This window comes from Acipenser ruthenus, unplaced genomic scaffold, assembly GCF_902713425.1.
Source record: "Acipenser ruthenus unplaced genomic scaffold, fAciRut3.2 maternal haplotype, whole genome shotgun sequence".
Lineage (NCBI taxonomy): Eukaryota > Metazoa > Chordata > Actinopteri > Acipenseriformes > Acipenseridae > Acipenser > Acipenser ruthenus.
The window spans coordinates 1-14,195 of record NW_026708004.1 but is presented as its reverse complement, the minus strand read 5'-3'; the positions used below and the strand labels follow the sequence as shown (position 1 = coordinate 14,195).

The following is a 14,195-nucleotide window of genomic DNA, read 5'->3' as shown; positions in this document are numbered from 1 at the left end:
TTTGCAGTTGCCATGGTAACCGTTCAAATGAAAATGTTACATATGGCTGTTTGAAATATTGTACATTCATACTGGAATATTCTATTTATTTATTTATATTCCTGTATATAATATTTATATATATATATATTATAATGTCAAGTATTGTAGCACATAGGCTTACCTTCTTAGCTGCTATAACTGTTTTTGTTTCGTTTTTGTTCCCGATCTATCTTTGTCTTACTTTTCTTTCTTTCCTTTGTTCTTTCCTGTTCTATCTTTTTTCTTCTCATATAAAACCTCTGTTAAATCGATATTTAATTCTTTGATTATTTAATTCTGTAGTCCTCTCCTTTCTTTCCTTGGTGATAGCTTCTGTCTTGAGGGATCTGATTTTATTTATTTATTTATTTATTTATTTATTTATTTATTTATTTATTTTTTAATTGTTTTGAAAGCTTCTTCTGTCTAATATGTGTTACTTTGACTAGATTTCTATTATCTTGTGATCCATTTCATTCAAAAACAACAAAATATTTAGATTTTTGTAAGAGCTCATTGTTTTTGCTGGTTCACGGACGTTCAGAACTTTCTCCCCTCCTCTCGCTTTCAAATTCAAATTCAAATTGGCTTTATTGGCATGACAATAAAAATAATTGTGTTGCCGAAGCACATACATGCCATGAACATCTAAAATATAAACAGAGAAAACATATATTTTAATACTAAACAGTATCTCCTCCTTCCTATATATTGAATAACTCACCCCTCACCCCTCACCCCTCACCCCTCACCCCTCACCCCTCACCCCTCACCCCTCACCCCTCTCTCTCTCTATATTAAACAGTACCCCCCTTTCCCCCCCTCCCTCACTCCCTGTATATTAAACAGAATCTCTCCCTCCATCCTTCTTTCTTTTCCCTGTCTAGTGTGACATGTCCACGGTTTGTCCCTCAGGCTATGACAGGTCGCCACATATTGACCAGCCAGTATTTGGCTGTGTGTTTGTCTTCCACCAGCAAGATTGACAGCTTCTGGGTATCGCCGAATTTGGGGGAGAAAATGGCCCTTATGTTTTTATATTTTTCACAGTGTGTTAGGAAGTAAATCTCTGTCTTGACCTCTCCTGTCTCACAGTGATCACAAAGCCTGTTCTCCCTGGCCAGCCAGGTTTGCCTGTGACTGCCTTTTTCGATGGCCAGGTTGTGGTCACTGAGCCAGTCTCTGTCTCAATTTTTGTCAGTTTTTCGTTAAGTATATCGGGGGAAACTACAAAGCGGTGTGTAATTCAATATGTTAACGTAACATTATTCAGCAGGTTTCATTCAGCTTTATGAAGCAAAATGTGTTAATTCTATAGGTTGATAATGCAAAACTTTTGTTTTTAAGCTCACGTTGCCCCCTAGTGGCTGCAGTGGGGGTGACACCTACAGCTGAAATGCTGAGCTTGATCTTCATCTCTGTGTTTGTTGATCCAGCTCCAGAGAAAGCGGGACAAGTTCTCCATGGTGCTCCTGCAGTTCTGCACGGACCCCTATCTATTATGGTAAAGCATAGGGAAACATTGTAAAGCACAGAGGGGTATGGTAAAGCATAGGGGAGCATTGTAAAGCACAGGGAGGTATGGTAAAGCATAGGGAAGCATTGTAAAGCACAGAGAGGTATGGTAAAGCATAGGGAAGCATTGTAAAGCACAGGGAGGTATGGTGAAGCATAGGGAAGTATTGTAAAGCACAGAGAGGTCTGGTAAAGCATAGGGAAGTATTGTAAAGCACAGAGAGGTCTGGTAAAGCATAGGGGAGCATTGTAAAGCACAGAGAGGTCTGGTAGAGCATAGGAAAGCATTGTAAAGCCTACAAAAGCATCTGTGCAAACTCAATCTAGTGTGGGGATTTCAACAGTGCTGGGCACACTGATTACTCCACTGTTCAGAAGGGGCTCGCCACAGAAATCAGGTACTGACAATCAGGTGAGGGTCGCTGGTGTTGGTCATGTGTGCAGCCCCTGTACCTCTGGATGGTTTATGCACACCTATTAAAATGTAGGTGTCCAGGAAGCTGGTTTATTAAAGTTCAGAAGTGCCTGCTCACAGTCTGATCTAGTCCTGGTTTCACTGGGAGTTTAATAATAATTCACACCTGAGCTTGTTACCTATACACACAGGGGCTAATCAAGTTGGTAGTAAAATCTGGAATGGGTGAAACCGCCATGCAATAGGAGTCTTACTTCCATCCCTGGTGCAGTGAGATACAGTCTGACTAAACACAATCTGAGCACAGCTCCTGTGTGACACCTGCTGGCCAGGCACTGGTAATGCAGTCTGCAAATCATAAAATGATTGATTTGTGTGATTTATTTTTTGCACTCACGGGTGAGGGGCCCCATGTTCCAGGCGATGTTGTTGCACCAGCCCACAGCCTGCACCCAGTGCACCGTGCCGGCGCTGATCCACACCAGGTCCCCCGTTCGCTGGATGAACCGGTACACTGGGATGTTTGCCCTGTACAGACCCTCCAGCACCGTCCACCAGAACCCCGTCAGGTAGTCCACTCCGTGACTGAGGAAAAAAAAATACATGCAAGTTAGCTTTAAACATGTGCACCACAACGTTCCCGTCGCTACGATGGTCTGGTACCTGAACAGAGGATATACCTTGAATATTCGTGATTGCGGTTGACAAACCAAACCACGAGCCCCAACGGAAAGGGGAAATAACCACTGGACTCCAGGGGTGGAAATAAGACTCCCATTGCAGAGCAGTTTGATCCAGTCCTTGTTATTGCTACGAATTTTAATAAGACACACCTGAGCTTGTCGCCTAGACACACTGGGGCTGATCAAGCTGGTAGTAAAACCTGAATGTGTGAAACTGCTGTGCAACAGGAGTCTTATTTCCATCCCTGCAATAATAATGCTGGTTATCAAAGGGATGGAAATAAGACTCTCATTGCAGAGCAGTTTGATCCATTCCTGGTTTCACTATGAGTTTATTAAGACACACCTGAGCTTGTTACCTAATCAAAACTAGTAGTAAAAGCTATTTTGTTAGACCAGAGCAAAAAGGGAAGACTGACACACAAAAATCGATAATTCTGTGCATTCATCCCTTTTCATATCATATGCTGGCATTGAAGTTTAATAAAAGCATTCGTATTAAAATCTGACTAATTGAGTTATCGAGTGAATCACTCACACTAGCGAACCACTTGACAGTCTTCAGCTTGAACTCCCTGCCGGTTTTACCTCAAACTTTCTTTTTCCTCTTGGCTAAAGCAGACCAAGGACATGGTTCAGCCCGTACTCACCTCTCACAGAAATCGCTGATCACTTCCCAGAAGCTCTCGTGAACAGCAAACCACTCGCAGACCCCTGGGCCAATGTTGATGTTCACAGAGGAGAAGTTATTGTTCTCCTGGTGGCCTGCAGGGGGGGGTGGGGGGGCAGAAGAGACGCGGTTCAGAACTGCGATCGGGACAGATCGACTCGCATCAGAGCAGAAAGAGGCGTTGGAAGACTCAACAAAAGCAAACCTGCAAATAAATCTTCACACACAGAGAGCGGTGAGGGGGGTGGAACGGGCTACTCAGGGTCACCTAGTCATGCTGTTGAGGCAGAATCACTGGGATCCTTCAAGTTTGGAGATCAATCCCCAAAGTTAAGAGATCAATCAGATACTAGGAAGCAGAGGAGCTTACAGCTGTGGCCAAAAGTTTAGCATCACCTAGAATTTTAGGATTGAGACACTGAAAAACTAAAACTATACCAACATAATTTAGATATTTTATTTAACATCATGTAAATCAAAGAAAAACTACAAAATGATATCGCAAAAGCCTACTGGAAGCCATAATAGTAGTACAGTAGTATTTCATGTTAGATTTCGAAATGTCACATTTGTCAGTTTTGTCGTGAAGTATATGGAAAACTACAAAGCGGTGTGACTTTATGAAGCACAATTAGTTCAATCTATATAGAGGGTGATGCAAAACTTTTGGCCAGAGCTGTGATCGGCAGAATGGCCTCCTCCCGTTTGTAAACTTTCTTATGTTCCTAAATGCATTGCAAACAGAACCTGTTTAACTGAAGGAGGTCCTGAAGGCTTTAAACAACTTGACAGAAGAGATTTACATTTCAGGTGATTAAAAAGGTTTCAGTATTTTATAGAACGATAACAATGGACAACGCAATACAAGTCAAGGTCAAATAATCTCTTAAATGTTTTATTGCTGTTTAGCAAAAAAAAAAAAAAATAGCAGCAGTAAAATCTGATGCAGCCCCACCCACCAAGCAGAAGCAATCCCATTTTAAGAACCCCAGACCTTTAGAGGATGCATTTTGTGAAGGTCTGTGTTTCTGGGTCCCGTTACCTGGGGTGCAGCTGCCCGGGACCTTCATGTAGAGTTGCACCGTGTTCATGCCACTCGACGAGACGCGCATGAAAGAGGGCAGCTTGAACAGCTCCTGCAGCTGGGACTTCCACCTGAGAGAGTGGAGAGGGAAGGAGGAGAGGATGGGGGTTAGCAATGACCACATATCAGGGAACAGAACAGTATTGATTTATTTGTTGGAAAAGCCATTTCAGCTGCAAACAGCTGGTTTACAAAGGCATCCTGGGAGGGAGGGAGGGAGGGAGGAGAGAGTTCCAGTTATTTATTTATTTTTAGCAGATGCCCTTATCCAGGTCGACTTACAATTGTTACAAGACATCACATTATTCTTACATACAATTACCCATTTATACAGCTGGGTTTTTACTGGCGCAATCTGAGTAAAGTACCTTGCTCAAGGGTACAGCAGCAGTGTCCCCACCTGGGATTGAATCAACGACCCTCCGGTCAAGAGTCCAGAGCCCTAACCACTACTCCATACTGCTGCCCTACACACAAGCATGCAGAGAGCTCACAGCTTCACACTCCATGAGTTACTGTATTCACATCACATCAAGTGCAATCACAAGGCTGCTTCAAGCGATCAAACAGCAGCCTCTTAAACTGAGAGAAAGTGACGCTGTGGATCTGAGCCAGGTGTGGAGTTTATTCCAGTCCGAGGGGCAGCAAAAGCAAACTCTTTCCTTCCAATCGTGCTTCTCACTGTTGGGATTTTAAAATATTGTAACAGAACCGCAGCACTTTAAAAACTGCCCATAAAGACCCGCAATCAGGTTCAGTTTTACACTCAGATATGATTCTAACTCAGCATTCTGTTAGGTTCATATTTCCAGCTACCTTTTTTTCTGCGGTTAACACTAAACTTTTTGTCTTAACTTGATTCAAGTGTTGAATTTACACATAAAAAAAAATCATTAAGTTCTGCATGTACTTTTAACAGAACCAGGTCACCGAAACATAATTAACGCTGTGTGGTGCGGAACTTTTAATCTCATCTAGTTAGTAGTGACCAAATGAAAAAGAAATCCATTGTGTGCCCCAATACAAAGCAAGCTGCAATACCACTGTTTGCACACCAGGTGGCAGCACACCCCCACGTTTAGTCTGAGAGCAGCACATGGTGTTTCAACGTGACTGGAAAGTTCCAGAGAGATCTCAGAGCCACACAAAGAGACGGAAGTAGCAACACTGAGGTTAGAAGTGCTTTAAAAACAAATCTACAAACACGTTATTAATTATGCCATTAACAATTGTAGAATATGATTAGAAAATAAGAACTCTATTACTATACACTTTTACCATTGTTTCTTTTGCTATTGTTCATAAATCAGTTACAACAGATACTAGTCGTCTGTCTGCCTTGGTGTGTATCTGTGTGTCTTTATAGGTTTATTATTATACACTTGCCAGTGGTTTTGCTATTGTGAGGCTTGCTGGTCCAGTGGGGCTTCATACCACAAACAAACAAGGTCCTATTGCAAGTGACTCTGCAGCAGCAGCAGCAGTTGTTGATGATGCATAGCTCACCCCTTAAGACTCATTAATTAATAATAATAATTGTAAAAATCAGATTCCTAAAGTAAAGTGTTACGTGAGAAGCCAGGAGACTTACCGCTTGGCATCTGACAGGTCAATGTTTGTCCCGAATTTGATAATCTTCCCCACGGGTTTCTGATCCGTAGCACTGAAATAAAAACATTGCAAGAAAATGTCGATGTTAAAAGTTTGTTACTCCCCCATAATTATCTGTAGAAAACCACACAATACTATAATACTTACTGTGCAATATTATCTTATGTAGTGTAGTACCCTGTGGTATACTATAGTATACCAATACAGTCTAGTGCACTGTACAAATGTAATCTCCCTACAGAATAAACTCACTTAGCTTCACAAAGTAGAATGAAACCTGCTGAATGTCACGTTAACATATTGAATGACACGCCTGCTTTGTACTTTTTCATATACTTAGCAAAAAACTGACATAGAAAAATGTGACATTTTGAAATCTAACATGAAATAACTACTGTACTACTATTATGGCTTCTGGTATATGATTGCACGACGTTAAATAAAATATCTCAATTATGTTCATGTAGTTTATTTTATTGATTCATTTATTTTTTTAATTAAAGTCTCAATCCTAAAATTCTAGGCGATGCAAAACTTTTGGCCAGAGCTGTAGATTAGTTATTGCAGTCTCTGCAGAAATACAGCCCTACAGTGTACTCTAAAGCAGCCCTACAGTGTACTCTAAAGCAGCCCTACAGTGTACTCTAAAGCAGCCCTACAGTTTCTGGAGCATTGTTAACTGGCATCGTCGACATGTTGTTTTAATTCTCTCTTTAGCGATATTCTTATGATAACTGACTCTCATTTTGTTAACCCCTGAAGGCAAGTATAAATGTAACGCATCAAATGACATAAATAAATACACACAGCTTGTGACCAGAGCACAGAAAAAATGAAGGTGGTACTTCATGGTTTTGTGTCAGGATTACACACAGTGACTGAAGGGGCTTCAGTTGTGTTCACTTGTATGATCCCGATTGCACTGCGTGTGTGCGTGAGCTCTCACAATCAGAATTGTATGACAGTATTAGGATGATTTTTACTCATTGCTGGGGGGCTCCGGGGCGACAGGGGGCTCCTCTTCATCCTCCTCTTCACCACTTCCCTTCTCCTCCTGAAATCGAAGCAGCAAGTTAGTGTGGAGAATCCAACCTCGTCGAGAAATCAAGAGATCGACTAGCGACGCGAACGCCGTACTATCAAGTCACTGCTATCTGGGATTCACACACAGTTCAAGAACAGTGTCAGCCGTCCACAGCTCGGGCTAAAACTTTTGCATCACCCTGTAGAATGAACTAATTCTGCTTCATAAAGTCGATTGAAACCTGCTGAATAATGTCACGTTAACATACTGCATCAGACACCGCTTGGTAATTTTCCCATAAACGAAAAAGTGTGACATGAAAAAACGTGACATTTTCAAAATCTAACATGAAATACTACTGTACTAATATTATGGCTTCCGGTATAGACTTTTGCATTTTGTAGTTTCTTTGATTTACATGATAGAAGATCTAAAATGATGTTCTTTTATTAGTTTGTTTTATTATTATTAGTTCTCAATCTTAAAATTGCAGGTGATGCTAAAACTGTGTCCTCTGCTGCAGTGGCGAGGAAGCGCGGTGCAGGCAGTACTCTGGCTGGGCTCACCTGCTGGCTCTCCTGGAAGGAGGAGGCTTGGTACTGGGCATACTTGGCGATGGTGGTGTGAGAACGGCTGCTCTCGCACGGCCAGGTCTGCCTGTCTCCAGTCGGCTCATCGGAAGGCTGCTGGACTTGCGTCCGCACCTCCACCGAGTGATCCCCGAAGAGGCCTAGGTCTGGAGAGTGGAGAGAGGGGGAGAGAGAGAGAAAGAAGTAATAAATGAACATGTCACCAGCGTTGGACTATTCCTATTCACAAACCTTAACAAAATAACAAAAAAGCATCAGCTCCATTCTTTAATCAACTCCTACTGTTTGAATAGAAAAATACATTAATGATAATAATAACAATAATAATAATAATAATAATAATAATAATAATAATAATAATAATAATAATAATAATAATAATAATAATAATTGCGTAGATTTTTACAAAAAAGAGAAACAAAAAAACACTTAGAAGCATTTGAAGGGAGCTTGAAAACGTGTAAACTTTAGTAGTGCGGTTCTAATTTTGTTCAAAACCACTTTCATGAAAACATAGGAGTTGATTAACGACTGGAGTAAATGCTTTGAAAAGGGGGCCCTTGTGAAGTGGACACACTGCTTGTGTGTGTAGTGGGATTGGGGTTTGGGGTACTCACTGAGGCGCAGGGTTCCAGCCAGCCCTCTAATGACAGTGATGGGGTTTTGGGGGTCCGTGCAGAACTGCAGGAGCACCGGAGAGAACCTGTCCCGCTTTCTCTCCAGCTGGAACGACAAACACAGAGATGAAGATCAAACTCAGAACAGCAGCTGTAGGTGTCACCCCCCCTGCAGCCACTAGAGAGCAACGCGAGCTTAAAAACAAACGTTTTGCATTATCAACCTATAGAATTAACACATTTTGCTTCATAAAGCTGAATGAAACCTGCTGAATAATGTTACGTTAACATATTGAATTACATACCGCTTTGTAGTTTTCCCCATATACTTAACGAAAAACTGACAAATTCTGAGATGTCATTCTGTAGTTTCTTTGACTGCTTACATGATGAGTAAATAAAATATCTAAAATGATGTTCATATAGTTTTAATTGTAGGTGATGGGGGCGACGGCCAGGATCGTTCCTCCAGTGTTTCGGAACTTCTCAGCGTTTACACCAGGGTGGTCAAAGTTGGCCCTTCCACTGCTAGTCCGAGTTTCAAAACCTGCTCTAAAATTGTCTTTCTGAACCAATTAGACCTCCTTCCGGACCCTAAAATAGTTCACTATCTCATTTTACCTGTTAAACAAACCTGGAGCTGAATAATGGCCCTCCAGGACCCTCTGTGATGGACTGGACACCCCTGCATCAATAGCTGCTTATATATAGAAGACACCAACCCAAACACTACATCTATAGTGTGCAGAGTAGATAGACAGCACTTCTGAAACATTCAGAGTTCTGTAGTATTTCCATGAACGGACAGCTAAATAACCCAGTCCATCACTGTTAAACCAGGCTCCTGATTATCACTTTAATATTAGCGAATGTCACGTCTAAGATACCCCAGTGCCGTGACTGGACAGTCCTGCTTTCAGGAGTACACTTATTTGTTTGGGGGTGATCATATAGTTTAAGACACGAGGGGGGTGGCCATTCCAAACCGTTTAACTGAACCAAATTAAACCTCCGCCAGGACATAATTCACAATCTCATTTTACTTGTTAACCCCGGAGTGGAGGAACAGCCCTGGCTGACCGATATGGGCTGGACAGCCCCGGTTTGTTTCTCGAGTCCACTTACTTGCAGGCTTGGATGACCTCGCTGGCCGTGTTACGGATGGTGATCTGGGACAGCGGGATGCTCCTCTTCTCCTCCACCTCGGAGGCGATGAACCGCTCCCGCTCTCCACTTTGATCAGGCGGATCTTCAGCTCCTTGGGGGGCCCATCCGAGAGGCCCTTGAGCTTCAGGAAGTCCGCGGGGCCCAGGGCCCCCCCCGCTGCCGCCCACACCCTCCCTGGAAGAGGCCACTCCCCCACCTGCCGCCTTCCTCTTGGGCTCTGTGCCGACTCCCGCACTCGCCGCGGGCTGGTGTCAGTGGGGGAGGCAGCAGAGTTTGCTGGTTGTGATGAGGGTGGTGGTGCTGGTGAGAGTTGTAAGGCACGCAGGTAATGTTTGCTGGTGAGACGTTGGGCCGTTTGAGCCTGGCCTGCTGGGGAGAGGGAAGGAAAAAAGGATTATGAGGGTTATTGGAATGTATTTGGCGTATAACATGAAATACTACTGCAATGCTATTGTGGCTCTAGTAGACTAATTCTGCGCATTCATCCCTTTAAATATCACATGCTGGCATTGAAGTTTAATAAATGCATTCGTATTAAAATCTGACTAATTGAGGTATCGAGTGAATCACTCACACTAGCGAACCACTTGACAGTCTTCAGCTTGAACTCCCTGCCGGTTTTACCTCAAACTTTTTTTTTTTCCTCTTGGCTAAAGCAGACCAAGGACGTTGTTCAGCCCGTACTCACCTCTCACAGAAATCGCTGATCGCTTCCCAGTAGCTCTCATGAACAGCAAACCACTCGCAGACCCCTGGGCCAATGTTGATGTTCACAGAGGAGAAGTTGTTGTTCTCCTGGTGGCCTGCAGTGGGGGGGGGGGGCAGAAGCGACGCAGTTCAGAAATGCGATCGGGACAGATCGACTCGCATCAGAGCAGAAAGAGGCGTTGGAAGACTCAACAAAAGCAAACCTGCAAATAAATCTTCACACACAGAGAGCGGTGAGGGGGGTGGAACGGGCTACTCAGGGTCACCTAGTCATGCTGTTGAGGCAGAATCACTGGGATCCTTCAAGTTTGGAGATCAATCCCCAAAGTTAAGAGATCAATCAGATACTAGGAAGCAGAGGAGCTTATAGCTGTGGCCAAAAGTTTAGCATCACCTAGAATTTTAGGATTGAGACACTGAAAAACTAAAACTATACCAACATAATTTAGATATTTTATTTAACATCATGTAAATCAAAGAAAAACTACAAAATGATATCGCAAAAGCCTACTGGAAGCCATAATAGTAGTACAGTAGTATTTCATGTTAGATTTCGAAATGTCACATTTGTCAGTTTTGTCGTGAAGTATATGGAAAACTACAAAGCGGTGTGACTTTATGAAGCACAATTAGTTCAATCTATATAGAGGGCGATGCAAAACTTTTGGCCAGAGCTGTGATCGGCAGAATGGCCTCCTCCCGTTCGTAAACTTTCTTATGTTCCTAAATGCATTGCAAACATAACCTGTTTACCTGAAGGAGGTCCTGAAGGCTTTAGGCAACTTGACAGAACAGATTTACATTTCAGGTGATTAAAAAGGTTTCAGTATTTTATAGAACGATAACAATGGACAACGCTATACAAGTCATGGTCAAATAATCTCTTAAACGTTTTATTGCTGTTTAGCAAAAAAAAAAAAAAAAAATAGCAGCAGTAAAATCTGATTCAATACTCATTCGTGTACCACTCTCCAGCCCTTCGGCAAACGAACTGCCTTCTGCTACAGCCAAATATTTCAAATTTTGACTCATCAGTCCAGAGCACCTGCTGCCATTTTTCTGCACCCCAGTTCCTGTGTTTTCATGCATAGTTGAGTCGCTTGGCCTTGTTTCCACGTCGGAGGTATGGCTTTTTGGTCGCAAGTCTTCCATGAAGGCCACTTCTGACCAGACTTCTCCGGACAGTAGATGGGTGTACCAGGGTCCCACTGTTTTCAGCCAATTCTGAGCTGATGGCACTGCTGGACATCTTCCGATTGCGAAGGGAAGTAAGCATGATGTGTCTTTCATCTGCTGCAGTAAGTTTCCTTGGCCGACCACTGCGTCTACGGTCCTCAAAGTTGCCCGTTTCTTTGTGCTTCTTCAAAAGAGCTTGGACAGCACATCTGGAAACCCCTGTCTGCCTTGAAATTTCTGCCTGGGAGAGACCTTGCTGATGCAGTATAACTACCTTGTGTCGTGTTGCTGTGCTCAGTCTTGCCATGGTGTATGACTTTTGACAGTAAACTGTCTTCAGCAACCTCACCTTGTTAGCTGAGTTTGGCTGTTCCTCACCCAGTTTTATTCCTCCTACACAGCTGTTTCTGTTTCAGTTAATGATTGTGTTTCAACCTACATATTGAATTGATGATCATTAGCACCTGTTTGGTATAATTGTTTAATCATACACCTGACTATATGCCTACAAAATCCCTGACTTTTTGCAAGTGTACCTAGAAGAATTGATGCTGTTTTGAAGGCAAAGGGTGGTCACACCAAATATGGATTTGATTTAGATTTTTCTTCTGTTCACTCACTTTGCATTTAGTTAATTGATAAATATAATCTATTAACATGTCTATTTTTGAAAGCATTCTTACTTTACAGCATTTTTTCACACCTGCCTAAAACTTTTGCACAGTACTATAGATAGCTAGATAGATAGATAGCTAGATAGATAGATAGATACACACACACATTAGTGGAACAGATTGTTTTATTACATTTTACATTTTTATTATTTGTATAGGTGAAAAAATGGATGTATGTCAAAAGAGAAAACAGAAACAGGAATACAACAGAAAGTGGATCTCTGAAAAGAGAAAGAAGAAACAAATTGTAGCTGGTGCATGCGGTCTGAGTGAGGAAAGTTCTTCTGAAAATGAGATATCTGAGGATGTGACAGGGTTTCAAGATTGTAATCACTATGTCAATCATGATCAAGTTAATCATTACGATAATGATCAATATGATGACATGAACTGTGATTATTGTGGTGACAATGCATGGAATCTTATTGATAGGGAAGCTCCATTTGTATGTGAATCGGAAAGTGAATCAAGTGACGAAACACCAGACACACTTACTGAAGAATTACGGGGATGGACAAATAAGAATGAGGTCAAAGGTGTTGCAGTCGACAGTCTACTTAAAATTCTAAAGAGACACAGTCATCCTGTCAGTGTCAGTGCACCAACATTGTTAAAAACACCAAGGACTGTAGAAATCACATCAGTTTCAGACATGAACTATTTTCATTTTGGGCTACACATGATGCTTACTTGTTGCTTAAAGAAGTTACCAAAACAAAGCCTTAATGATGTAAATAGCCAATTTTGTGTTGCATCACAAATATAAGTAATATTATCATGTTTTCAATTGTACTGCAATTTTATATTTCAAGTAGCCTATGATCATTTATGTTTTGTTTTTTTTTTGTTGGATAATCAAATGTGTGGTTGATATATAACCAGATAACGGAGAACTTAAGTAAACAATGATACTGTAAAAGCATGCTTTACTGGTCTATCGTGTACATTAGGCTACAGATCATAATTTCAAATGCCTTCAACCAGGAAATAGCAGCCTGTGTGAAACTGAGTATATTCAATGATGCGGCTCTACCAATAGATGTCACTATGGAGCATGAAGCGCTTCAAGTGATTCGGCTCAGTGAATTTTTTATGAAGCAAATGGTTCAGAGGGTTCAGTGGTTCAAGAGGCTTCACTTTTCCCACCACTACGAATTACTAAGTCCGGACCTTCGCGTTGGTTTCTACAGCACTCGGATATTTCTGTTTAGGCGCAGCTCGCTCATTCACAAATTAAAATGTTCCCCAGTTTGGCAGAACTGCTCACTGCTCGGCGTGTTTCAGTGTGTTTGCTGACATCCTTTCTAGAGCGTAGTGAAACGAAAACGCTTGTTTCTTCTTTATAAAACAAAGTGCATAATACATGAAACAGTAGCAGCAACACAGCTGCTAATATCAGACGGCTGCTATTTACCTCGCTTGGCAATGTCATTTCACACTTTCCCCCTGGTTATACAACACCTTTGTGTTTCTCACATTGGTAAGATAATGGTTAACCATACTGTAGCTCTGTGCTTTTAAAGGCGTTTTTCTCCCTAGTTTTACAGCAGTAACCCCCCCACCCTCACTCTCAGCCAATCACGACGCTCCATGACCTCATTGCCCGTCAGACATGTATTATTAACTCTTAAAGTCCCAGTCGACACCAAAAATCAGGTAAAATAAATCTTGCGTGGCTCCCGTTTGCTAAAGTCTACCATTCCCTGCCCAAACACTCTGCTACACAAGACCACACTGTGGCTGACAGTCCAGTTGGTTTGCACCTTCATGTGTGCAAAGCTATGGCCACAAGCTTTGCATCCTGCATTTGACATCATGTAAATCAAAGAAAACTACAAAATTACATCACAAAAAAAAACCTCTAGTTTCGACCCAAAATCGCTAATTTAAAGATATCTTTGTGTAGAGAAACAATGTTTCCGTTTAGAATACCCACAATCCTGTTCTGCAGTGGCCGCTCCCCAGCGATTGGTTACACAGGTCAGCTGTCTTTCCTACACTGTGCTTTACTATTACAATTGTTTTATCTTTCAGAACCCTGCTGTCTGCATGCGAGATCGCTATCAGACCCCGGAACAATGCACTGCCTGTGCGTTTGGGATCTCACAGCAGTCTGGTCGCCGTGGATACCAGCGGAACATGATATCGACTGCGATACAGGTGCTGCTGTTGGATTCTTCCTGAGGGTTCCAGGCACGCTCGCTCGCCCCCCGCCTCCCCCTGCACTCACAGCCAATCAC

At 42.2% G+C, this 14,195-nt stretch overlaps 1 protein-coding gene across 1 annotated transcript; it reads right to left on the bottom strand.

The window, feature by feature from the left end:
* Positions 1-831: 831 nt before the first annotated feature.
* Positions 832-10,200, bottom strand: LOC117962848 (lysine-specific demethylase 6B-like; the record flags this gene model as incomplete). Its single annotated transcript, XM_034916147.2, has 11 exons — positions 832-1,517; positions 2,349-2,536; positions 3,285-3,399; positions 4,347-4,459; positions 5,980-6,051; positions 6,983-7,053; positions 7,590-7,759; positions 8,231-8,336; positions 9,356-9,386; positions 9,433-9,766; positions 10,093-10,200. Coding segments are annotated over 11 exons (1,535 nt in total), but the record flags the coding sequence as incomplete, so codon positions are not given.
* Positions 10,201-14,195: the final 3,995 nt, after the last annotated feature.